Genomic DNA, 25864 nt, shown 5'->3' on the forward strand with positions numbered 1-25864 from the left:
GACTTAAGTAAACGCTCATGCTGGCTTTAAACCCAATGAACTGAAAATGATCAAATGTTTAAATTATAGAAAATAATGTCTTGTTGTTGTTGTTTGAAACTTGAGACCAGGAAGTTATTCGACATTCTGGTCAAATGTGCATCCCTTCCAGGAAGTCTGCTGAGTCATGAGGCACACAGACTTGAAGATGACAACTCTGTTATGAGTGGAAAACTCATCAACTGTTAACTCATGACATGCAGTCACATTTTGTGCTGCGTACTTTATTGAATAATACAAAATAAAAATATATACTTCATGACTACAGTAGAACTATAACCAAGTATCGAAATTGAAAATTATTATCTTTGAAGAGACAGAATATTTAATACAGCTTTTGTTTTGGACCATATTACAAATATATTGAATAACAGGGATCTGATGTCAAGTTGACTGCAGTGTGTTTTCCGATGTATTTGACCTTTTATACAGCCTTGCAGCCATGTGCACAGAGACTTTCGAGGGCAGTTACTCAAGCCCCCCCAAAAAGGCAACCACGGTGCTGCTGACTATCTTTCCCCATCAAACTGTGTGGGGGTGGGGACAGATTTTCCTGTATAAATGGCCTGCAGCAAAAGGGAATTTTTTTTTGCCCTGTGCAAAAGGGCAAGTGCTTGAGCACCACTTGGGGTCTACCTGTGCACGTGCCTGCAGCCTTGTTATTATTACTAGCAATACATGATGGATGTTTGGTCGTATAAAGCACAACGTTGTGGGTTCAAATCTCAGCTCAGGCCTTCCTTGTGTGGGTTTTCTGTGGGTCCTCTGTGGCTTCTTCCCACATTAAAAAATATCATGCTTCTTAGTTTAAATGAAAACTCTTAATTGTTCATGCTTTAAGATTAAAGCAAGTGAGTTCAGTAAAGTAACAGTAATTTAAATTGTTATTCCAAATGATTTTCACCTGCCTTGTCTGTGATCAGTGCAGTGGAAAAAAACAAACAAACAACCAAACAACAACTGAAAAAAATCCATTTTCAAATGTTGAAACAACAACCTTGTAAGATGGGATGTTGATTCAATCTTTGTCCATCCGAAGAAGATACTCTGCCTGTCAAAAAATGAAATCAAAAGATATTCACTGTCTGGAATGCACAGCCTCATAAAGGGACAGCCCATAGGCAACATCATGCAAGGATGTCGTCGTACCAAAAAGCTGACTGGGTCGTTAGGTTTGATCTTGGAACATTCTTGCAAGGCTTCAGTGAGTGCAGGCATCACGTACTTCATCAAGTAGTTCCTTAGCGGGAGAGCTTTAGCTTCCAGAAGCTCGTGTTCCTGCCTCTTCACCTCTGCCAAATTATTTTGCTGATTGAAAAAAACAACAACAACAAAAAAGCCTGAATATATCAAGTAAGGAAACAGGCTGAAGAAATAAAATAAGATTGCCTTACTCGTCAGGCACAACATTAGGTACACCTGCTAATGAGATTTAATACAAGTGGTTAGAAAATTTGTGCCATTTCAAAAACAATTACGCTCAGTTTTGATTATCAATAATAAACAGTAAGTACTGCTTTTCAACGTTTAAGTGTTTTTTTTGCACAAGTTGAAGTTCTCTAACAAGGAGCTGATGGGCAAAATTCACAACAGGTGTTTACATCCATGAATTGACCAAGAACATCAACTTCTATGCCTTTCTGTGACTCATCCAGTCTTTGTTCACAACAAACAAAATCTTGGACATGCAATATCGTCTTGGTGTCATGATGTCAAAATGTGAACATCATGATAAAGAGGACTGTTTATAAATGCCAATTTTAATTGAAGCAGGAAATGTATTGGTCCATTCAGGGATGAAACCCCTCTTGTGAATTTTGCCATTAAGCTCTTTGTGAACAGCAAATGGTGCAAAAAGTACTAAAACACTTAGGTTTGACATGTGCATTAAGTTTAGAGAAGGTCAAATTAAGTTCACCTGTAAAGGTTGTAGTGCAATTTAGGTTCATCCTGAAATTTCCCCCGAAAGCCGAATATCCTTATCTTTTTGTGAGTACTGCATTCATCATGACTAATATAGATATATAGATGACGTTGCCACTTCTGTACCCATGCTTCATACTGCGCTGCCATCTCAGCGAGCGAGGCCTCTTTCCTGCGTTTCCTCTCCGCCGCTTCTTCAGCCAGTTTCTGCTTCCTCTCTATTTCCCGCCTCCTGTCCTCCTCCTCCTGCTCCTCAGGACTGAGGCCGTAGTTCTTGGGAGCGCCCACCACCTCGATAATGTTGCTCACGATCTGTGTGAACTCGGGGTCTTCGGCTTTCACCTCTGGGAAAAGGAACAAGAGACGCTAGTGGGACGTTTCTTGAATATATTTTGCGTCGAGGCCAGAAAATCTGCTGTTGTGCTCCTAATGGCCACTGATGGATTTGAAAGCCCAAAAACAAATCGTGTTCTCTTTCTCAACAACTGGAGAGGACAATAGCACTCCATACAATATAATATAGGAACGTTACCAAGATATGCCGGGTATATTTCCAGTTCATCAAAGTAGTCCAGGGACGTTTCTCCGGCCCTGCTGAGTTGTCGGAATCTGGCCAGTCGAGGAACAAACTCATCCTGGGTTAAGCCTCTTTTCTGGGCTTCACTCTGAGGAAGATCTTGTACTTTCTTAGTCAGGAACCCATCGGATGCATCCAGGGCAAACACATATTCTGGAAGGGAAAAAAAAAAAAAAAAAAAACACTTGCTATTTTCTCATTTGAGGGTAAATAAGAGAGATCCAATCAGTAAATGGACAACCTGGAGTGATCTTGTTGTATGAGGGTGACCCGTTGGGCGAGTCTTGGTTGTCTCCATCCTCAGCTGAACAACAAATATGCATATCAGGACACTGGATGTTGTTATTTGCTACAGAGCATCTGAATTAGTGGAAGAAACTTACCACTGAACATCTGACTTGCTTGCTCAAATGTCCTTGGGAAACCATAGAAAACAAATCCTTGGTTTCTACAAGGCTTTGAATTGAGCTTTTCTGTCAAAATTTCTAAAAGTAGATCGTCCGCCAGTCGACCTAATTGCACAAAAAAGTTTGTTTTCATATGTCCTGAAATATTGAAATACACTAGAGAATTCATGAAATCAACAATGGCAAGTGAAGGGAGTAAGATATGTTTTTTTTCTTGTGTCTCATATTTAGAATTGTGCTTAGGACCTGCATTATATTCCATGCTTGCTTTTATGGTTTCCAGTTGATCCTGTGCCGCTTCCTGTTCACTGACCTCTCCGTCACTTCTGGTCACGGTATCTTTCTGTGGAGTACAAACAGTAAGCAAGAGTATAAAAACACCTTCAATTTATTTTCTTTTTTTTGCTCTGAGGCTCCCCCTACAGTTATGACGGGTGATCTACTTCAAAGCAACAGAACTACAACTCGTACCAACAGTAGAATAGAATGAGGTGTGACTACTACGCTACCAAATGCAAGAGTTGACTAAGACGACACTGTTAGAAATTCACAGCTTAAATCTTCTATCGTGACTTGTCCTCAATAATGAATGTCACAGGTGAGCTGGAGCCTATGCCAACGGACTGTGAGGGTGTATATGCACGTGTAATCTTTTGCACAGGCAAAATAAAATGTCTGGCGGTCACTGACCAGCTGAGCCATCTTTTCGTCGATGACCTCTCGGATGTTGATGTGATGTATCCGGTAATGCTCGCACAGCTTCTCTGCGACTTTGCTTTTACCCACAGCTGGTGGTCCAGTGAGGCAGATTCTGATTGGCTGTTAACACGGACAGAAAAAGGGCATGTCTGGTTTTATCAGTCAACTTCAATACAAAGTGACAGTAGCATTCTTAAAGCAACACACATATCCAATTGCACTTTGTTCGGAGGACTTACGAGTAGTTTTCTTGTGTGTCTGTATTCTTCCACGAGGCCCTCGATATTCTCAATCATGCCACCTTCTGCTAACCAGGTGAAGCTAAAGGAGTCTTTCACGATAAAAGCATCCAGGCGAAGGTCAATGCCGAGATACTCCAGCTCCTCTTGCTGAACTCAAGGCGGGAAACAATTATAAAAAATAAAATACAAAAATGTGGTGAACACTGATCTCAAAACATCTGCGCTATAAAATCAGGCATGTTTTTGCTTCAAAAGTCAATATACTTGGAACCCAAAACACTTACTGTACAGAAAGCTATCTACAAAGGTTCCAACTCCCTTACGGAGGGTTCCAACAGCAATCTAATTAACTTTTTACATTAGTTCTTATTACATTAAGCTCATTACGCTTGGAAAAAGGTTCCCTTTCCGTCACTCCTCCACCTGCAGGCTACCTTGCCATTCATACTGAGATCCAATTTAACAGCAACTGTACAGTAGGTAAAAAAATAATAATCTGACTTTAAAAAGAGAACTCTCAGCAATATGTATTTGAGAGATCTAACTCTCTTGTTGACATATTGTGTACAACTGTTACGTTCTTACATTTTTCAGTTGAGCTCATTGTTACAGATCTAAATCACAAAAGCAATGGTCCTATAGGCACCGGTATGTGCCACCCCAACAATGATACATTTGTCAAATAATGCACACATAGTATACCTTATAGGCCTTCATAGCGATGGCTTCCTTCTCGGGTACTTGGCATACTCTTCCTGGCCCAAGCACATGACTTATGGACTAAAATGTAAAGAGGAGAGTCGTTCATTGTTCCTGTTCAATGTGACAAGTGTAGGGTGAGGAAATGATTTAAAAGGGGAAAAAAGGCAGACGACTAAGCAGAACGCTCAACTACAGCATGTTCGGATTTCAATTTAGGATGTGTTTACCTTTACTATGTCCAGCAGTTTGTTCTTCGAGTCATCAATGGCAAGAATATATTTGGACTTGGGTTTGACATCAATCAAATTTTGAATTATTCTATAAAAGAAATCACAGCCAGTTACGTAAACACAAACAATCTAAAAACAAACATATACTGTATATAAAAGCTGCAAATCACTGAGCAAGGTCAAGCACGTGGATGGTGGGGATGTAATTTGTGCCCTCTCCAAATATGGGAACTTTTGAACACTCAGACAGCCAAGACACCTAACAACAAATACAAAAATGATAACAACCAAGCAGGAACCAACAAAGACGGACTGTCTACTGTGACTGAGGTAAGATTTACCTTGAAAAAGTAGTGGAAGAGATTCTCTCCCTTTCCGTACTGCATGCCCGCAGCCAAAACATAACCTTTCAGTTTATTTTTTTTCTGTAAGACACAGAACAGAATCCATCGTGTTACTACATATAACACGGAAGTGAATTTTACCAGGACAAACTCCTTACTCCTGTTCCAAGTTTGAGCACTTGTTTCTCCATATTGTTGTGGTGTTTAAAGTTGGGATGAGGGCGTCTTTTTCTGAACTCCTCCTCCGTTACAAACGTTTCTGCTTCCTCCTGCAGGACAAATGCGTTAGTAATGTCATCAGCACTCTACCGAACAGTCTCCGCGCTCACCGTTTCCTGGGGTTTGGTCATTGCCCATGTCATCACCGTCGAGACTAAAATGAACGTTTTCTTTGACTTGAAGTTCTCCATTTCACCATGAAGGGCTACAAAAGAGTCAAGAAAAAACTGTACAATTCCGACTGTCATGTCGGAACAATCAATGATAGGAATCCTTTCTTTTTGCAAGACCTGTGATAGCCCAAATTGCCTCTTCAATGTCATCTTGTGTTGCATTTTCTGAGATGTTGTACACCACCACGTCGCAATCCAGCAGGCGTGGGATGAGCTCCTCTCTGCTTAGCGACTGGAAAAGAAGATTAAAAATATCCAGCAATCCTGCAGAATGAAACATAATTTAACACTGTCTAAACTGAAGGGACTGATGGTAATAACTGAAAACTATTGTTATTATTGTAGCTAAATTGAGAGGTATTGCTGATATTTTGGGACACGGTGCCGACCACCTGGAAGATTATTGTAATTCAATTTATAGAAAAGGAAAAGGAAAAGGAAAAGGAAAGAAAAAAAAATAAATTTAAAAGGAAAGAAAAAAAAAAAAATTTACTGGTCACAACACTAGGTACACATCTTTGCACAATTTACACAACAAATAATAAAACACACCTCATTCATCCCAATATCATTTAAAAAGTTAGTGAGGGCTACTGTCCATAATCACTGCACCTGTTTTTAGCCTGTTATGCACCTTTTATTCATTATATGCTATGATGTAATGTTTTATGTAAATATGTAACCATATCACATTGTATTTATTTGTATTTGCTTTTGTTTTGCTTTGTTTTCCTCTGCTGTCTGCAGCCAGGTTGGCATTGCAAATGAGAATCTGTTCTCAGTTGCCTTACTTGGATAAATAAAGGTTAAATAAATCCAATACAAATTGATAGCAGGCATGGGTAGACTATGGCCACCGGCCCACATGTGTCCCGCCTCGAGCATTTTATTGTAAAGAGTCTCTAATATCTGTTCCATTAATTGAGACATTTTTTTCCTTAAAATTGGTTAATTAAAATCTATGAATTAATTGTCAATTCTTTTATCTCTTTAAATAATTGGTTCACTGAACTATTTTAAATAATACAATTCAAAAATTAGTAAAATAAACAATTTGGTGTTTATTTTAATATACACTGCTTAATTAACTATAATTTCAATAATCATAAATATACTGCAATTTAAAAATGAGAATGACTTATTATTTTATCATTGAAATTTTGAACTGAAGTATTGAAGTATTTTAGGCTTTTTTTTTTTTTTTTGCCTCATGAAGGAATGAAGTGAGCCATCTATCTGTTTTTAAAATCAAATGTGACCCTTGAGCACAAAGTTTGCCCACCCTTTCAGTTGCAGATGTACCGTATGTAATGTTGTGGCCACTGACTCCCCCCCATCACACTTTTACCCTCTTTTTTTTAATACTTACCAAATACTGCTCAAGCAAAAAGGTTGCTTTCTCACAGGTGGACGAAGAGGACACGGTGCCGACCACCTGGAAGGCAGGTTCAGCTGACTGGGGCTCGCCGTCATCCTCTTCTTCAACCCTTTCGCCGCAAGTCGATAAATACTGTCCATGTAAGTCAGAAAAAAGATGTATTAATTGGGCAAAAGCAAGTTATCCTTCATATATCTTATGTTTGTACTTCACCTCGGCGATGTGTTTGGAGGAATATTTGTCGACATCGTTGACAAAAATACGCCTGGGACGTCTTTTGTCACCCATTTTGGATAAACGACAAGGTTGCTAATGTCTAGTGTGCTTAGTGTGCTAAAAAAAATGGCTCGGTATAGCAATGCTGCAGGGCCCTTGTTTTGGTCTTGATTGTTTACAATGTGCACCTAGGAGACGCGACCACGCTACAAGGAGTCGTACGTCATCACGTAGCGACGACAAACTCAGCCAGCAGCACGGGTTTCTATGGCAACAGGTTTCTGCAGACTTTCGCGGAATATCACAACAGCGCAACAATTTTCCACTACGGATTCGCAGATTCGTCAGTTTGAGGTTGAATCCATTGGACATTAAATACATTCAGCAACCTTGCGTAGTCTATTCATATGTCTCACTAAGGTAAAGTTAAAACATAGAATATTGTGAAAGCATTACGTTCAGGTGCATCTCAATATAATAATAATAATGATAATAATAATATCATAGAAAAGGTAATTTTATGTCAGTGGTTCAATTCAAAAGGTAAAACTCCTACACTTTAAAGAGCTTTTAAATAAACAGGAAAATCATTTTCAGAAGTCATATTGTTATGTTAATTACTATGTTAAAAATCATGTATAATGTTTTTCATGTAATGTTCAAATCTTTTCAGGTGGTGACTTTTTTTTAAATTTTTTTATTTTAGCTGTAAGATATGATCACCAAAACTATAAAAGATAAAATCATGAAATATGTCACTCGAGTGCAGTTCTCTCTCTCTCTCTTTTATTTTTTTACACCAAGTATCTCCCAAAAAAATATAAAATAAAAAATACTTGGCTCTCCAAGTACCACCACCATGACCAACACTAAAATACACTAGCATAGTACGCCTAAGCGAGGCAGAGAGTTTATTCCTAAAAAGTTTATTTAATATTATTGTAAGCCATTATAACTTTGAACAGCAACACTGCGCTTACACTAAATATAGAAAAATAAAAAACAGTACTTAATAAGTAACTGTAATAATAACTAAATTAAAATGCACGACATATAAAAGTGTACTGGACTGGGTTAAAAAAATTTTTTAAACCACTGTAACATTATGCACAGTTTTAATTCAATTCATATAATTCAGTGATTCTTTAACTTACCATACGTTGAGAGCCACGGAATCGCTTCAATATATAAGCTTCACTTTTTAAACTGAACTACCAAAATGAATTAAGTTTTCCACAGCATTCCAATTCCTTTAAAATGCACCAGTATGATAAGGCGAGAGACTATTAGTAATAAAAATAAAATAAAAACACACACACACACAAATATAACTATAAACTACAATTCCTATCGAACAGGATTTGCTATAGAGTACTTTCCATCAAATAAAAAAATGTATTCCTCCTTTGGACCCAAGCATACTAAAATATATTGGGTGGTGACATAATATGGACATATACAACTAATAAAATAAAGGTGAAGAGTACAAGAGTCGTAAAAATGTATCAATTAAATATCAACCTGACAAAGACTGACCTGGAATCCATTCTAGATCCCACCATAATTTTGGGAATGGCTGCCTGTCTCCCAAATGAGTGAAAATGATGACTGCTGCTACCAATCTGAACGGCCAAAAAGAAGATATGAATTGAGGACAATATATATTATTATAATGCTAGTTAATTACTTGTAATCGCCAGATAGCATGCAAATATTTTCCTGAGGGTTTGTGAGTGATAGGGATAACTTCAGAGCAATAAGATCAGACAAATCCTCTATTTGTTTATCATGCGTTTGTGTGAAAAAATGCAAAAAAGCAAGAATAACTTAATCTCATTATCAATTTGAGTTTTTATTTCAACTGCAACACATTCCACATTAAACTGACAGCCAAATGTACAGTATGTGTTATATGCACTCTGTGTTACATCTATTGCGCTTATGTCATTTATCTTTCTCGTTAGAGCTTTATTTATCCAAGTTTCACACCACCCATGCTGTGATATTCACACATACACACACCTGTGGGTGTCCTCACAGTGCAGGACAATGGAGCACTGACATGGAAACTTCCAAAACACCTCATATATTTATAGAGCTGACATTATCTGACAAACTGCTGGCAAGCGCTGCACGGTGTCTGCACTACACAGGCCTTAGCACTCAGTTAAACACACCCTGACACACACTCAGTGTGCAGAGATACTGAACGAGGAAAGCTGCTTAGGGGATGCCTGGTTCGCCCTTGCCATGTATAGTGACACTCTAAATATATGATATTGTTATAAAAGATCAATGATTATTTCCGACATACAGTATTTTTGCGTTTCAATTTCATTCATTTGAACATTTGTCACTGATAATTTGAGAGAAAAAACTCCAGCTCACCTGTGATCCTTTATGAGGACAAATCCTATCGAAAATGGATGGATGGATGCTTTTTTTTGCAATGAACATAACAAGGACAGCTGTTTACAGCAGGCCTGCTTCACATTACAATACAGTGATGGATGTTAACCGTCTAGGACGATAATGCAAAATGACATCGCTCATTGTCAGCGGCTGCTGCTGCTGAAATAGGCCCCTCTGTCATGACAATATTTGTGTATAATTCATCATGCATTGTGAAAAACACACGCTACCACAGTTTGAGATGATGCAAATAAAACTACTGGTGACTACCGGTAGTTTTGGCTGGAAGTTGCAACCACGTGGACCAATCACTCTTTTAATGGGGGGTTTAATGCACTGAAGTGTGATGGATGGATTCAAATGACATGTGTTGTCTACAAGTTATGTAGTGTAAACTGCTGTCAAAGTAGGGGATAGACCTAGCTGTTATGAAAAAAAACCCAACAGTTGTTTGTAACAGCTGTTGAAATATGTGTGTGTGTGTAGGGGAGGTGGGGGCTTGTGGAGGGGGTCAGCTGTCAAGACAAACGGTTTGCTTCCTACGTTTCCTTTTAAGGACGAAACGTGCCTCAAAATCCCAACGCGTTTAAGAGCCGTCTGCTTGATCCAGATAAAGACACAGTGATAAAGACACAAGTTGGTGTCTACCAAAAAGTGCCTGGTCTGCATGAACGGGCTCTCTGTTCGTCTATCTATGCCATTGACGTATAGTGACAGGCAGAACAATGAAATGATCTTTCATTAGATGGTAGAAGGTACAATAAAGCTGTGTATCTATAACATGAGTCATGGCTTCCTGCAAGTAGCGTATATTTGCTTTGTGTTCAATAAAACAGGCCCAGATTTCACACTGAGCAAGTCAATATGTGAGTGAACGAAGACGAAGTGATCTTTATTTCAGTGGTGGGGTGCCTGGAGATATTTCTTTTGCGAAATGGATGCTTTGGCTCAATAAAGGTTGGGAAACACTAATTGGATCAATTTGATGCTTCTGTGCCAATCCAGCAAAAATGTAAATATACAGTAAACGTCCAAGCATCAATGAACAAATGAAGGGAGAAAAAAAAGATACTGAAGCGCTATAAAAATGAATATGGTGTATCACGGCGTTCATCATCAATGGGCAAAGCAAGCCTTGGCTGTCAGCATATTTTGGCGACTGCTGCTGTAAAGAAGGTAAATATAGAATGACAATATAGCAACAGTGAGTTTAGATGGGATCACACATAATCCGTGTGTGGCAGAGCCAAATCCAAATTCCCTTGCTTTGATTAGGCCGATGTGGTTATGTCCTTCCAACAAACAGCGCATAGAACATCATTTCCTGTTTGATGTTAAGGTATCTTTCACATAAACTATTAGTTTTTTAAAAAAAATGTGTATTTTGCCACATTTCCATCAATGTTTAGTAGCGATAATTCAAACTTTTTTAGGTGAATTTCTACCTGACTGATAGGGCACAAAATACCCTTAAGCAAAGGGATCAAACTATCAAGATACTCTCAGAAAGCTCAGAATAGGAGTAAACAAGTAGGCTAGCAGCGTCACTCTTGAAAGTACATTACGCACGTCTACAAATAAAACGATTGATGGTGTGGGAGGTATTTACATTCTTATTACCCTCGCAGGCCAGCTATGGCCCCGCCGTCGGAACTTGACGTATAAGGAGTCTGGGGGCTCGATGACCTCCAGGCAGCCCGTTGGGGGGCATGCAGTCACCGGCACCTGTTACACTCCATTTCCCTAAAAGGAGACAAGGGAGCCAATCAGAATGGAGAAGGGAGGCCTGCTGCACAGGACATCCCAGGGAATCTGTCGTCTGCTGGCGGTCTGGGCTATAGCTCCTTCCCGCCCACCCCTACTCCTCCTCCTCCCGCTCATGCAATATTGCAGCTCAGCTTTCTGGGTGGTGTTTGTCGCTCCCATCCTCTCAACCCTTACACATGCCATGACACTGGCGAGCCCCCTACGACGGCTCCTGGACTATTACTCAGGTCGGAGCTCATGTTACCATCACCCCCTTCGATCACCTACTTCGCTAGCGTTCTGTGACACCTTAGTCATATTAACACATCTTGAGCAGTCTGCACTGGGGTGATCCCAGTTGAAAGTATTAGAGGGTCAAAAAAAAATCCTATGTACGAAGCCACTTAATAATATTGCGCCATACATGAAAATCCAACTTTGAAATAATTTCTGAAATGTAGAGCATGACATCATTTATCAAAATAGCCTTTAAATCACTACCTGTGATTTGATAAGAATCACTTTTTTTCACACTTGTTAATCACAATATACAACATATCACATGAAATCAGAACATTATAGGATCCTTTTTATTCTTTCATACTTTTAACTGTGTACCTAATATTCACATGTCATTCTAAGGCAACATCCCCCCATTTTGGTGGCATCCTCAACATAAGATCCACTTAACTCCCTCATCTTTCAGAGAAGCACATATTTGGACTTCTGTGAACTCCCGAGTCCGCCCACCTGCCCCCCCAACCCGAGCTTGCCGGGGAATATTTAAGGAACCCCTCACACCCTGGTCCTTCGTCCCAGTGGAAACTCCAGTCTTGCATCAAACTCTTGGTGAGTCTGCTTTTGGTCTTGTGACTTTCTGTTTGTCTTTTTAAGGGCGGTTTCAGGACATAGTACTGCAACAGCATGGATGCATTTAAAAGTGGGTTCACTTCACAGGATACGGGGTACAAGTTGTATGATTCTGTGCATGAAGACAATTAGTTTTTCTTTTGGCGATGCTTCAGAGTGAACTTTAGGGTACAGGGGAAGGATGCTGTGAAGTTGTAAACTCAAACTGAGGTTTGATATAACTGCATAAAGAAAATGTATGCACACTATTATAAATGATCCTATGAAGTTTTAACAAAAGCCCCCTTGTAAGCATTTCTTTGACGGGTTATCTTTTAATTTCCCAGTCATAAAATTTACAGCTATGGAGAACTTATTTTCTCCAACTCCCTCAAACTCCAATGGCCAAATTGACAGGGGGTGCTCTAAACAGTGGAATGACAACAACTGAGGAAAGACCCAGGCCCTCGCTGCCACTTGTCAAAGAACGCACCACCTCAGCTGTTAAGTGGCTGTGGTTTAATGATGAGATATACAGGGAAGAGTGTGGGGGACTACAAGGGTCCCGTGACTAAAAATAGAGCCATGAGCAGGGGATGAAGCTGTTTCCCATTTTGGCAAGATACAGAGAGGAAAGATATGAATGTACTTAAGGGTGACTTGGAGCCCAATATAGTGCAGCAGTGTTTCAGCATCATTTTGAAATGAGCAAAACTCTATTAATGTACGCAAACTAAAAAATAAACTAACCTTCAATTAAAACTGTCTATTACAGAAGGCCAACCAAGAACCGACCACAATGTGTGACGACGACGAGACCACCGCCCTCGTGTGCGACAACGGTTCTGGCCTGGTCAAGGCTGGGTTTGCCGGTGATGATGCCCCCCGTGCTGTTTTCCCATCCATTGTTGGACGTCCCCGTCACCAGGTAAGCAAACTCATATTACCATAAAATCAGCAATCATTTATGCTGAATAAAAGATTTCTTATTAGCGATGTGTATCTTCTTTCCTAATATTATGAGATGTGACTGTTTTCTCCTCAGGGTGTGATGGTGGGTATGGGTCAGAAGGACAGTTATGTGGGAGATGAGGCCCAGAGCAAGAGGGGTATCCTGACCCTGAAGTACCCCATCGAGCACGGCATCATCACCAACTGGGACGACATGGAGAAGGTAAGAATCGATGTTTTGATTGCCTTGATTCACAGCACCACCACCATTCCACAATGTGTGTTGCTGACAAACTCTCGATTTATCAGATCTGGCACCACACCTTCTACAACGAGCTCCGTGTGGCCCCAGAGGAGCACCCCACCCTCCTGACTGAGGCCCCCCTGAACCCCAAGGCCAACAGGGAGAAGATGACCCAGATCATGTTTGAGACCTTCAACGTCCCTGCCATGTATGTGGCCATCCAGGCCGTCTTGTCCCTGTACGCCTCCGGTCGTACCACCGGTGAGTTTCCCTGAAGGACCTCTTTCGCAATGTGTTAATTTGGTTGTGAGATGTGCTGTAACAATTGGTGGCGTTGTGTGAACAGGTATTGTGCTGGACTCTGGTGATGGTGTGACCCACAATGTGCCCATCTATGAGGGTTATGCTCTTCCCCACGCCATCATGCGTCTGGATCTGGCCGGTCGTGACCTGACTGACTACCTGATGAAGATCCTCACTGAGCGTGGCTACTCCTTCGTCACAACTGGTAACTGGCAAAATAGCTCATTAAATTGTTAATACTGTCCTGTGAAACATCAAAAGTTGAACACAAACTCATCTGGAATGCTCAATGGCTGCTGATTTGAACAACGAAAGTGACATCATTTTCTCATTAGCACACAAATGTATAACAAAGTTAACCATTGTTAATAGTAACATGTAAAATAAAAATAAAACACCCAGTCGTAGTTTTAATAATAAGTGATGATCATGTGGTGATGCTAGAGTCCTTGTTGAGACTGGTCCCTTTTTAGGCGCAACTCCTACCATATAGAAAAAAGTTGTTGAGCCTCATTTATATATTGGTGCTAGAGCATACAATATGAGTCATCTAAAACACTGCAATGTGAGACTAAATGCGAGTGAACCTTTCCTCCCTCAGCTGAGCGTGAGATTGTGCGTGACATCAAGGAGAAGCTGTGCTACGTCGCCCTGGACTTTGAGAACGAGATGGCCACCGCCGCCTCCTCCTCCTCTCTGGAGAAGAGCTACGAGCTGCCCGACGGTCAGGTCATCACCATCGGCAACGAGCGTTTCCGCTGCCCCGAGACCCTCTTCCAGCCTTCCTTCATTGGTGAGTTGTGATACTTTAACAAACACTAACCAGTTTCTGCTTCAAGACCTACAATCTGACATGTAACCACCAGTAAATGTATATTTACCAATATGAGTTTTCTTAGAAAGTAATAATAAGCTTCTGCGTAGGTATGGAGTCTGCTGGCATCCATGAAACCGCCTACAACAGCATCATGAAGTGCGACATTGATATCCGTAAGGATCTGTACGCCAACAATGTCCTGTCTGGTGGTACTACCATGTACCCTGGTATTGCTGACCGTATGCAGAAGGAGATCACAGCCCTGGCCCCCAGCACCATGAAGATCAAGGTGAGCAACACTAACCAGTTATATTATATGGAATAAATTAACAATCATTTGGTTGTTGGTCATCTTACCCAACTCTGCTTCACCTTTAGATCATCGCACCTCCTGAGAGGAAATACTCAGTCTGGATCGGCGGCTCCATCTTGGCCTCTCTGTCCACCTTCCAGCAGATGTGGATCAGCAAGCAGGAGTACGATGAGGCGGGCCCCTCCATCGTTCACAGGAAGTGCTTCTAAATCTCCAACCGGCGCCAAAACACCCCATCAAAGTGCAACTTTCCTCCCCCTGTCTGTATTTCTACTGTGCCTTATGCTGTATATACATGTACCGTTGTAATAAAAAGAGCTGCTTTAACAGTACTCTGCTGTGCTTGATGTAGTAATATACAGTGACTATGAGGCTGAACAAGATACAGTACATCCACACATTTTCTACACCGCATGTCCTCATGAAGGTCAAGGGTGAGCTGTAGCCTATCCCAGATGACTGAGCGAAAGGCGGGGAATACTCTCTATAGGTCGTCAGCCAATTGCAGGGAACGTACAGACAAACAGCCATCCACATTCCAATTCACACCGCAAATTAGGGTCTTCAGCTAAGATAACATGCATGGTGGGAGGAAGAAGGAGTACCCGGAGAAAACCTATGCGAGCACCGGGAAAACATGCAAACCCCCAACAGTAGAGCTTTAGCTGAGATCTTAAACTGGAACCTCTCTATACAGGGAGGTCTGGGACATGCTAACCACCACATCAATGTGCTGCTTGTACTGGATACATACATTAAAACACACACTTTGAATACAGAGGCATTTAACCTCTGATAAAACAAGGCTAGCGGCTTCTTCTTTTACCTAGCTTTAATGCTAAGCTAAGCTAGCATTTTTAATGGTTCAAGCTTTCCACAGCATACAGTACACTACTCACAAAAAGGCAGGATCAACCTAAAATGCATTATAACCTTTACAGCCTAACTTCATTTGACCATGTCCAATGTTCAATGTTTCTGTGCTTTTTGCGCAACTTGCTGTTCTTTAATAAGGAGCTGAGGGGCAAAAATCCACAGCAGGTGTCATACATTTTCTGGTTCAATTAGAATTGGTATCTACACAATCCCCTTCATCATGTTGTTCACATTTTGACATTGTGACACCAAAACGACACCTCACAATTGATCAACATTGCAAGTCCTCTAAAATCACAGAAAGGCATAGAATGTTTTAATGGGTCAAAAACCTGTTGTGAATTTCGCTTTTCAGTTCCTTTTTAGAGAACAGAGAGTTCCAAATTAATTTCACCTGTAAAGGTTATAAAGCATGATAGGTTCATCCTGAAATTTCACCTGAAAGCTGAATATCCCTACATTTTTGTGACGAGTGTATATTTTGAATTTTCTGTTGTCTTTATTCATGTCATGTTTTAGATTCAAGACCTTTATAGCTGCATTAACTTCCCTTAGATCAAAGGACATTTGCGGTTTACCCTGAAACTTAATGAGAAAATCAAAAAGATTCACCTCATGTTGGATTCAATACAGCTGGGAAACAAGATATGTCCCACTCGGAGCGAATGAGATTCAAACTCACAGTGCTGACAAAACAAATTTTGCTGGTGACCTTGATAAAGACTACTGATAGTTAAATTATTTATTCCCAAATAAAGCCAATACTAGCTTGTGGAATTTTGTTTGACTAGAACGCTTAATGGTCAAACTGTGGCGTTTCGAAGCAGGACTTCTCTGAAGTCCTAGCAGCCTGAATGCAGCATCGCTTCCTTGACACCTGTGTGCCACAACCCACAGGTGATATAAATTATCCTAATAAGGCCCACCTCCTTGACTCACTTGCGTTTTTAACCAAGTGAGCATTGTGTGTTTAGGAAGAGCCGTGAAACTTTACAGTTTTGGATACCTTCCTAGTTATTTCCAACATGAAGGTTACTGACGGTGATGTGATTCGCTGTCACCTTCAAGTCATGCATGGAATCAATGTGAAAGGTGTTGAGAGGAAAACAGACAGACTCTTTGTCGGGGGTGCAAAGGTTTTCGGTGTTCCTCTGGAGAATTTGTCGAGGAACTTCATTCCGGAATTTGGCCTGGTTCCAGGGTGAGTGTGAAAACCCCCCCCCCCCAAAAAAAGTGTTGTGTTAACTGAATACAGAAGTTTGGCTTGTCTTTGAATCTTTTGCGTCTCAGCTTTCTCGTGGACGCTTGTTCATTTCTTCTGGAGCGTGCTGGGACGGTGGGCCTGTTCCGAAAACCAGGCTCTCTCCCTCGCATTAAGGCTCTCAGGGTAGGTGTCCTTACAGTTGAAACAATAATGTCTAGTGCAGCATTTCCCAGCCTTTTATTTAGCCATGGCACATATTTTGCACTAAAATCTCACTGCACACCACCAAACAAGTTTTATAACAAGCATACAGTACTCCCAAGAAGATATTCGGTTTCTAGGGTAATTTCTGGTTGAACCTAAAATGCACTACAATCTTTACTGGTGAACTTTACTACGAAACTTCTTAATGCACGTCAGCTGTTCAGTGTTTCAATAATTTTTGGCATGACTTATCTAACTGCTTAATGGCAAAATTCTCACGTGTTTGCTCTATCAAGCAATAGATATTGGAATTGGTATTGAAACTCTTCATCATGCTGTTCAATTTGACATGACCCAGATGACGCCTGCCACTGAATGGAAGAGTCACAAAAAAAAGGCATACCAATTGACTTTTTTTTTTTGGGGGGGAGGAATGTATTGGTCAATTCATGGATAAAACACCTGTTGGGAGTTTTGCCGTTCAGCTCCTTGTTAGAGAACTGCACGTTGTCCTAAAAGAGCTGAAACGAACAAGTGCATTCAAAGGTTTAGAGGTCAAATTTAAGATCACCTACAAAGGTTGGTTATGGTGCATTTTAGGTGCATCCTGAAATTTCACCTGGAAACTGAAATAAACAAACTTTTTAGTGTTAAATGAAATATTAATTTACTTGGTGGCGGGACGGTGGGCGACTGGTTAGAGTGTCTGCCTCACAGTTCTGAGGACTGGGGTTCAATCCCTGGCCCCGCCTGTGTGGAGTTTGCTTGTTCTCCCCGTGCCTGTGTGGGTTTTCTCCGGGCACTCCTGTTTCCTCCCACATCCCAAAAGCATGCACGGTAGGTCAATTGAAGACTCTAAATTGCCCGTAGGTGTGAATGTGAGTGCAAATGGTTGTTTGTTTCTATGTGCCCTGCGATTGGCTGGCGACCAGTTCAGGGTGTACCCCGCCTCCTGCCAGATGAGAAGCGGCTCTGAAAATGGATGGATGGAATTTACTTGGTGTGCGTATTTAGTATGAATGGCAACAGGTGGAAACAAATGTTATGTACCTTCTGCCATCTAGAAGAGCATTTATTTTTACTGCCTGTCACAATAGATGGCTGGGAAAAAAATATGCGTTTTTTTTTTTTTTGTAGTAAATCATTTTCAGACCAATTGAATAAAATGTTATTTCCCCTTGCACATAGGTTTGGAATCAATGATGTCGTTTGCGCCAAGCAGTGAACTTGCATTCCGATCATTATTTCAGGCCAAGCTAAATCGTGGAGAGGCCTGTCTAGCCACAGCCTTCGCCTACGACATGGCCACCATCATCAAGCAGTTCTGCAGGGAGCTACCAGAGCCTCTGATTCCTGCAGAGATCCACGCGGCTATACTGAAGGCACAGTCGCTGGACTCCCTACAGGACAGAACCTTGGCCCTCCAGCTGCTGTCTTGTCTACTGCCTGCCAGAAATGCCTCCTGTCTGCATTATTTGTTTGACTTCCTGTCCAAAGTGACCCAGAGGTTTGAGAAAACACTTTTTACAATGAGGATTATTATAAGGCAAGGAGGAGTGTGAGGCAATTTAGAGCTTGTGAATATTTTTGATTTGGGGAACTTATTGTATCCCAGTGGGGACAAATTGGATTTGACTTACTGTATTTCTTTCAAACAGTAACCTCATCTTGTATGTCAGATCTTTTGTGCTGCCTGAAATGTTTTGAGCAGAACATGGGTCAGTTTTAAATTTGTCTTAACACTTCTGGGCCATAAATATGAAACAATCATATTTATTAAAAAAAAAGTGTCAGTACGTCATAAAATATACAATAAATGAGGACTGCCCGGTTTTTCCAAAATATCTTTCTTGTTACTTGACAAATTAGTTATTTGGGGTTGTATACAGCAGGTAGTGCACGTTAGGGGACTAATGCACCCAATTTCTACATTGTAGGACTTTTATTTTTGGTTCTAATGCCTTATTGTTGGTTAAAATTGTCAGATGTGAGGAAAACTTGATGACCAGCACTAACCTGGCTACAGTCTTTGCGCCATGTCTCCTACCACCTCCCAACAAGCAAGAGATGTCTGAAGGGCGCTTTGAACTCCGAATTCTTGTCCTGCGCACTTTCATCGAAAAGCCGCAATTGTTTGGTAAATACTCCCATCCTCTCGTTATCACTTTTTACCTAAAGGCATTTTAAAATGTATAAATATTGTCATGACCCATGTTCTTCAGGTGTGATTCCAAAAGCTGTTATGGATAGCATGGAAGTCCTGATGAACTTCCATCTTCTGAACGAGTCTCACTCAAAGAAAGAAACTCAAAAGAGGCACAGTTTGAAAGGTTGACATAAGACTGACTGTATATCCAAAACAATCGCCACATGTAGACTTTACTCGCTCAGTTTGCTTTAAATTCATATAGTTTTGTGGTCTGTAAAGACTGTACCGTGGCTTCAAGGGAAGTCAAAGGTCAGGCCGCCAGTCCATCACCAGGAGTCCGTGCCAAGACGACCAACTCTCAGGAGGAGCCTCGGTCTGGAGGCTTTCCCGAATATCGTCTTTTTTAGGGCTTGTCTGGCTTCTGAAGGTATAATGGGAAAGGAAAAGTGAATTCTGCGGGTCTTGTAACTCGTCTAGTTACAAGTCTTCAACTTGTAACTGCTTCTGTAGACCAAGATTCATCACCTGGAGCTGCCATCTTGGATGCCTTAAATCTTTCTGGCAAACGGTCTTCACCTAATCTGATAAATGGGTATGTTATTATAGTATAAGTATTTAACTAATCAAACTTTCAATCGGGCCATACCTGTATGATGTGTGCTGTGATTGCAGGGAGCTGCGTCTTGCACTGTTCCCTGGGCTTGTCCGAGGACAGGATGCAGCCTCACCTGCGCTCACTGGTGTGGGCAAGCTACAACTGGCATCCTGGAGTAGACGCATTTCTTTATAATGCATGCCTGATGATCATGTATTTTTTTTACATTTTTTAAAATCAGAATTTAGATTTAATTTAAATTCTCATAGCTATTTATATTCAATTGTGGTCATGTGCCATCATTCAAATAAAAAGTTTTCTTCCATGTTTATCTCTTCACTTATTGACAATAAGGCACAAGTATTTGTCAGTTTGACATGGCAGCCATAAAATATTAAAACTATGCAAATGCCCATCTTAACCCCAATGGCAGTCATGGCTAAAACAAGTGGCATGGTTTCACTATCCAGCGTCAGAGGTCACTTTATCCACAATAATTTTCATTCCTTCATGTTTCGCTTCTCCTCACTAAGGTCGCGGGCGTGCTGGAGCCTATCCCAGCAATCTTCGGCCGAGAGACGAGGTCCACTCTGAACTGGTCGCCAGCCAGTTGCAGGGCACATTTAAACCACCATTCACAGGGAACCATTAAACAACCATTCGTGCACACGATTGAACCCCGGTCCTCAGAACTGTGAGGCAGATGTGCTAATCAGTCGCCCTCCACAATCCTTTTTTTTTAAAATGAAAATTAATAGTGTTTTAGACATTTTCATTTGCATCTAGAAGTATTGGACAAACTTTAATTTGCATTTGCCTCGCAAATGCAATTCACTGAATTTGTCAAGGCTGCAATTCGACACCCAGTTCTCATCTCCTCGTGAACAATATTGGTAGGATAGCCAATCAGAAGAGAGGATTGTCAGTTTCCAAGCAACTGTGGCTGGGCAATCACGGTTAGGCAGCGGTCCACCGGAACCATGTCAAGCGCCTTCATATATACACAGCTTTCACGCTATGACGACGACGTGATCGTATATTAAAATCACTAAATGAATTTGAAACACACAAGGCTAAGGGGAACTTTCAAAATGTTTTAAGAACGGATAAATTCTCATTATGCTGGAACAAGTCGTTGCGTCATTTTATTTTGAAGGCCGGAAGTCAAAATTCGCTATGGTTGTACCTTGACTGGCATCTTGTTCGGTCGCCAAGTCCTTTTATTGACGAGGTAAGAAAATGCCTGCATTAATCTTTATAAGGAGTTGTTATAGCTGCTTGAAATTTGGTGAACGTTTGAATTGAAACAGCACATCACCTGAATGTAAATAAAAGCGGGTTATGGTATTCTGCTGTGCAACTACGAGGCTGGTTATTTACGGGCCATAATGGCTTGTTTACACAACAGAATCATTACACGCAATTTGATGCTTTAGCGTTTGATTATGGAATTATAATCTTCGCTCCTTCAAATTCTGTCATGAATAGTCGAACAAAACAAAAAAATATATTTTTTCCCCCCCGCATCTTTTGCATCCTCGCTGATGACGGAGATGTGGTCGGCGGTGTTCGGGGTCCTGCTGTGTCTGCAACTGGACGGTGCTGCGGGCCGCAGTGCCCTCGGGGCCGACCAGGTGTCCGAGGCCGACATCCAGCGACTCCTGCACGGCGTCATGGAGCAGCTGGGCATCGCTCGGCCCAGGGTGGAGTATCCCGCCCACCAGGCCACAAATATCGTCGGGCCTCAAAGCATACAAGGTAATGTCAGATTCTGTTGGGGCCTCCAGTTGGCGACTTTTGTGTTTCTAATTTAGTGCCTACTGTATTTAAGCACAGTGAATGTTACATTGCTTACAATAATAATGGACCTTTTCAGAATAAAACCTGCCTCATTTTGTTCATAAACACTCGGGCCTACTATGCTACTGTAAATAAATGTTGGCCATTATGGCGGTACTGGCTTCGATAGATGGGCGGGAAAAACGTCTCATCGTAATTTTTTGGGCAAGTGAAATTGGATAGTGCCACGGTGACCCTGTTTGGGAATCACAAGGGTTAGCTCAATTTCGAGGCCAGTATTGTCCTGGCTGTCGTGCCCTTTTTGAAAAGCTCTACCGGGAGTCGGTGAACGACATCCATATAAACCACAGTATCAGAAGTCTTCTGAATGTGAAGAAAGTCATCGTTCATCACTACCATTTTAATTAAGCTAAATGTTTTGGATTTTAAAGAACCTGTGATGCATTCGAGTGAGGGTTCCAGCTCAATAATTCCCAGCCACTTTGCCATCACGTGTTTGTGTGCGCTGAGAAATCAGGGGTACCGCGGGAAATTATCCAATTTCACTTAATTGCCTCCAAGTTTATCAATGCCAGCAACATATAGTAACGGAAGTTACGTAATTGGCCTGTGCATCTACTTTTGGTGACGTTTTTGTTGACGGTGTGCTATGAGATTTTTCTAACATAAAATGTGGGGAAACACTGTTCCACTGTCGCGCTTACAAGTAGCCGACTACGGTATTACTTGATTTCTGGCTATTAACGACGCCACATTTCTTTTCCACTAGGTGGTGCTCATGAGGGGCTGCAGCACCTTGGTCCCTATGGCAACATTCCCAACATTGTGGCTGAGCTGGCAGGGGACAACGTTCCCAAAGACTTCAGCGATGATCACAACTACCCGGATCCTCCAAACCCTTGTCCTCTGGGAAAGACTGGTACGATTTAGCATTCTAAGCACAGCCTTGGATTTGTATACACACAATATTCTCCTTTTTTGTGGGGGGGTGCCATTAAAGTACACTTTGCGATGATGGGGTATTCTGTCCGCTTCATCACATTCACAGCAGCAGATGGGTGTTTGGAAAACGCCCCGGACACGGCCGACTTCAGCCGGGAGTTCCAAAAGCACAGACACCTTTATGGCTCCGGGAATGAGTACCCTGCTTTGATGAAGTGGGTCAGTACACACGTGAATTGCTGCAACTGTATATTACCTCAAAGACATAGACTCAACTTACTACGCCCCACCCCCACGACTCTTAAGTGTAATTGACGACTGTAGCTACAGCACAAAACATAAATTATATTTTATATTTATAGATTTAGATTGTTTATTTATTGATATGTAGTGCTAAGTGTTATTTTTTTTCTCTGATTACAATCCAAGATACTTCTGTTACTGGTATATTGTATTCATGTATATAGGAATAAGGATGTGTGTACATTAATATTTCGGACTCATTATTGTTATCATATTTATTATAGTACTATTTATAGCCAGGTGTTGTCGTAAGTATGTTTTTCCTTCCCACTATCTGAACCCCATACCACAGACCTGTGAGGAGGCTGTACTACCCACTCCGACCGTAATACTTGCACGTAGCATAAAAGTTATGCTCAGACTACACTGCCATCTGTCTACCATAGCGACCAGATCACCTACTTTAGTAGACGATACAGTGATTCCCAACCGCTGTCCCGCAGCACGTTAAGTGCGCTGTGAGAATCATCGGGTGTGCTGTCGGAAATTAATTTCACTTTTGTCCTTTTTATTTTCATGCAAATTTTCATTCAATTCAGTACAAATTGTGTAACTTTGTTCATCTATCTATGCCAGCGACGTATCGTGACAGACATAATAATTAAATGCTCTTCCACTAGAGGGCAGAAGGTACAGTCATCTGTTGCCATTCATACAACAGATTGATAGCTTTGTGTTCAACTAAACTAGCCCAACTTTCACATTAAGTAAATTTGTGGGTAATTTTGATGCACAGTATTTTTTGGCCAGTGAAGATTTTCGGTCAGAAATGGCCCAAATGTGGATTTGGACCGAAAGGCTTTTGTCACAGAAAGAAAACTGCTGAAACTGGATGTTGCTGTGGCGCAAGCAAATAGTCGCAGCTATCTACAAGCTACAGCGTTATTGAACAAACAGTACTGAAACACAATAAACACAAGTATATTTGACTGGTGAGTATATCTGCCTCACGGTTCTGAGGACCCGGGTTCAAATCTCGGCCTCGCCTGCGTGGAGTTTGCATGTTCTCCCCGTTCCTGCGTGGGTTTTCTCCGGGCACTCCTGTTTCCTCCCACATCCCAAAAGCATGCACGGTAGGTCAATTGAAGACTCTAAATTGCCCGTAGGTGTGAATGTGAGTGCAAATGGTTGTTTGTTTCTATGTGCCCTGCGATTGGCTGGCGACCAGTTCAGGGTGTACCCCGCCTCTCGCCTGAAGATAGCTGAGATAGGCTCCAGAAACGCCCGCGACACTTGTGAGGAGAAGCGGTACGGAAATTGGATGGACTGGACTGACACTGTCACTCTGCACATGCAGCGTTAAAGCTAAAGCGTCCCCATTCGTTCACTAACACGTCACTCAACAGGCCAGGCCCACCTTTTAAAGGCAGGTACATGAACGTCACAGTTACTATAGTGTAGGATGTGTGCATGGCGACCCCTAGTGGACAAGAGAATACCTGCAACTTACATTATAGTGATTGTTGGTATTACAGTGAATGTATGCATGAAGCTTGAAAATATATGTAAATAATACAGTAAATACTTGGTCACTACTTCAGATTTCGTCTACTGCCAGGGTGGTCTGGAATGTAACGCCCACAATAACTTATTACTGTGCAGTCCTTTTTGCGGCATTTTTGTTTGTGCCTTGGCTCCATAAAGGTTGGGAAACACTGGTCCACAAAACTGATGGCTCAGCTCTGACAACATGTTGTGTTAGCAATGGTGTCAATGCTAAAATTCTTGTTTGTACACACTTCATACTAAAAGGATCATGCATTGTCATTTCAAGACTTATGCTTCCCACCATGTCGCTGTTGCTCAACAGATGCATGTTAACGTCTGTCCATTTGTATTTTCATTCAGTGCTGTACCAGGACCCCAGGAGCAACAAAAACAAAAACAAAAACAAATGTTTCTCGCTGGCTTCAAAACATGGGCAACTGTTTATTAAATGCCAGCTGAGGATGATGGTGGCTGGAAACTTGAATCCTTTAGTCAAAGCTCAAAACAAACTTGTCATTTGTGTTAGCTCGCCCTTTAGCTTTTGTCTCCATATTTGTTTGAAAGAGCCATTGATTTGTGTAATTTCTTTTCAGAACAAGGAGCGTTTGTACCAAAAGCTGAAGGGAGGACCGCAAAGAAGAAAAAGGGTATCTACTTGTTTTTTTGTCTCTGTATTATTTGTAACCACATCACAACATCAGGTCTGTGTCAGACTCTTTGATGGACTGAAAACAAGTCGCTCTTGGGAATATTAGATCATGATTGCATGTTGTGTGTGTGTGTGTGTATGTGTGTCATAGTTCTTTTTTTTTTGTCTGCAGAGTCTCAACCCATACTTGATGGGCCAGAGGCTGGACAACGTGGTCGCCAAGAAATCTGTTCCCAATTTCTACGAGGAAGAGGAGGGCGAGGCATCAACCGTCTCTGCAACAAATTAAAACTTAACAATCCCAGAAGAAGAAAGTCGCTCTGTATTTTAAAATTAATTATATGAAAGCAATGCTGAGATTCATTCTACACTATATCACCAAACTGTTATTTGTTCGTGACATTTATGGGGACGAACTTTGAAAGAAATCATTTCTAATTCCACTTGAATATCAGAATTTGTGAATTTTAATAAGTCAGTGTCTTTTAGTTTGATATCAAGCTAGTTTAGATGATTAAATATGACTACTGAAAACGTGTAGCTGTTGATACCCTTGAATGCTTATGGTGAAAATTTCAGATGCTATTTTATTCAGATGACTTTTAAAAAGACTATATAGAGATTAAAATACTGTAATGTTTCATTTTTGTACTATAAATCTTGACCTGTCATCAATAATCAGAATCATGTCCTATCCACGCACACAGTTTTGCCCCTGTTGTACACTTATCAGTGTAACTTTGAAGTGGAGGTGAATCCTTTTTGCTGTAGCATGTGAAAAAATAACTGTGCTTCTCCAATGAAACTATTAATCAATGATTTGATCCTTTGGTTTTCTTGTAAAATTAATTAAAATATCCGCATTGACAG

General features: G+C 41.1%; 4 protein-coding genes across 6 annotated transcripts; 3 read left to right on the top strand and 1 right to left on the bottom strand.

The window, feature by feature from the left end:
- Positions 1-207: 207 nt before the first annotated feature.
- Positions 208-7361, bottom strand: LOC133468386 (adenylate kinase 7-like). Its single transcript, XM_061754228.1, has 18 exons — positions 7147-7361; positions 6925-7065; positions 5673-5787; positions 5493-5587; positions 5322-5432; positions 5161-5244; positions 4990-5078; positions 4817-4907; positions 4590-4667; positions 3885-4034; positions 3637-3765; positions 3193-3289; positions 2923-3051; positions 2781-2843; positions 2495-2692; positions 2089-2306; positions 1189-1347; positions 208-1090 (listed from the first exon to the last, which is right to left on the bottom strand). Exons 1-18 carry the CDS (start codon positions 7219-7221, stop codon positions 1058-1060), a joined length of 2055 nt encoding a protein of 684 aa, XP_061610212.1. The 5' UTR covers positions 7222-7361; the 3' UTR covers positions 208-1057.
- Positions 7362-11997: 4636 nt separating this feature from the next.
- On the top strand, positions 11998-15116 carry actc1a (actin alpha cardiac muscle 1a). Its single transcript, XM_061754229.1, has 8 exons — positions 11998-12156; positions 12932-13084; positions 13202-13330; positions 13417-13612; positions 13698-13859; positions 14256-14447; positions 14579-14760; positions 14850-15116. Exons 2-8 carry the CDS (start codon positions 12956-12958, stop codon positions 14991-14993), a joined length of 1134 nt encoding a protein of 377 aa, XP_061610213.1. The 5' UTR covers positions 11998-12156; positions 12932-12955; the 3' UTR covers positions 14994-15116.
- Positions 15117-16591: 1475 nt separating this feature from the next.
- LOC133468304 (inactive Rho GTPase-activating protein 11B-like) lies at positions 16592-20137 on the top strand. Of its 2 annotated transcripts, none has more exons than XR_009785448.1 (8): positions 16592-16861; positions 16951-17047; positions 18319-18575; positions 19054-19205; positions 19291-19398; positions 19497-19644; positions 19728-19809; positions 19890-19946. XR_009785448.1 is itself a non-coding variant. In XM_061754056.1 (8 exons), exons 1-8 carry the CDS (start codon positions 16686-16688, stop codon positions 20005-20007), a joined length of 1155 nt encoding a protein of 384 aa, XP_061610040.1. In that variant the 5' UTR covers positions 16592-16685; the 3' UTR covers positions 20008-20137. The 2 variants fall into 2 exon arrangements, 1 of the variants encoding a protein (XP_061610040.1); XM_061754056.1 differs by having other exon boundaries at positions 19480-19644; positions 19890-20137.
- Positions 20138-20907: 770 nt separating this feature from the next.
- On the top strand, positions 20908-25863 carry LOC133468305 (neuroendocrine protein 7B2). 2 transcript variants are annotated; one of them, XM_061754059.1, is made up of 6 exons: positions 20908-21043; positions 21366-21570; positions 22382-22531; positions 22661-22773; positions 24939-24992; positions 25167-25863. In XM_061754059.1, exons 2-6 carry the CDS (start codon positions 21366-21368, stop codon positions 25281-25283), a joined length of 639 nt encoding a protein of 212 aa, XP_061610043.1. In that variant the 5' UTR covers positions 20908-21043; the 3' UTR covers positions 25284-25863. The 2 variants fall into 2 exon arrangements, with proteins under 2 accessions (XP_061610043.1, XP_061610042.1); XM_061754058.1 differs by lacking the exon at positions 20908-21043 and having other exon boundaries at positions 21053-21570.
- The last annotated feature ends 1 nt before the right edge of the window (position 25864 follows it).

The sequence above is a fragment of the Phyllopteryx taeniolatus genome, chromosome 18, assembly GCF_024500385.1.
Source record: "Phyllopteryx taeniolatus isolate TA_2022b chromosome 18, UOR_Ptae_1.2, whole genome shotgun sequence".
NCBI lineage: Eukaryota > Metazoa > Chordata > Actinopteri > Syngnathiformes > Syngnathidae > Phyllopteryx > Phyllopteryx taeniolatus.

Coding starts and splice junctions, on each gene's coding strand:
- LOC133468386 (XM_061754228.1), bottom strand. CDS start 7,221: ATGGGTGACAAAAGACGTCCCAGGCGTATTTTTGTCAACGATGTCGAC. Junction 5,788..6,924: donor TTTTGCTTGAGCAGTATTTG/GTAAGTATTAAA, acceptor CTTCTTTTCCAG/TCGCTAAGCAGAGAGGAGCT. Junction 3,290..3,636: donor ACGAAAAGATGGCTCAGCTG/GTCAGTGACCGC, acceptor TGTACTCCACAG/AAAGATACCGTGACCAGAAG.
- LOC133468305 (XM_061754058.1), top strand. CDS start 21,357: ATGACGGAGATGTGGTCGGCGGTGTTCGGGGTCCTGCTGTGTCTGCAA. Junction 22,532..22,660: donor TTGTCCTCTGGGAAAGACTG/GTACGATTTAGC, acceptor TCACATTCACAG/CAGCAGATGGGTGTTTGGAA. Junction 24,993..25,166: donor GACCGCAAAGAAGAAAAAGG/GTATCTACTTGT, acceptor TTTTGTCTGCAG/AGTCTCAACCCATACTTGAT.
- actc1a (XM_061754229.1), top strand. CDS start 12,956: ATGTGTGACGACGACGAGACCACCGCCCTCGTGTGCGACAACGGTTCT. Junction 13,860..14,255: donor CTACTCCTTCGTCACAACTG/GTAACTGGCAAA, acceptor TTCCTCCCTCAG/CTGAGCGTGAGATTGTGCGT. Junction 14,761..14,849: donor CCAGCACCATGAAGATCAAG/GTGAGCAACACT, acceptor CTTCACCTTTAG/ATCATCGCACCTCCTGAGAG.
- LOC133468304 (XM_061754056.1), top strand. CDS start 16,686: ATGAAGGTTACTGACGGTGATGTGATTCGCTGTCACCTTCAAGTCATG. Junction 17,048..18,318: donor CTCGCATTAAGGCTCTCAGG/GTAGGTGTCCTT, acceptor TCATTATTTCAG/GCCAAGCTAAATCGTGGAGA. Junction 19,206..19,290: donor CGAAAAGCCGCAATTGTTTG/GTAAATACTCCC, acceptor CATGTTCTTCAG/GTGTGATTCCAAAAGCTGTT.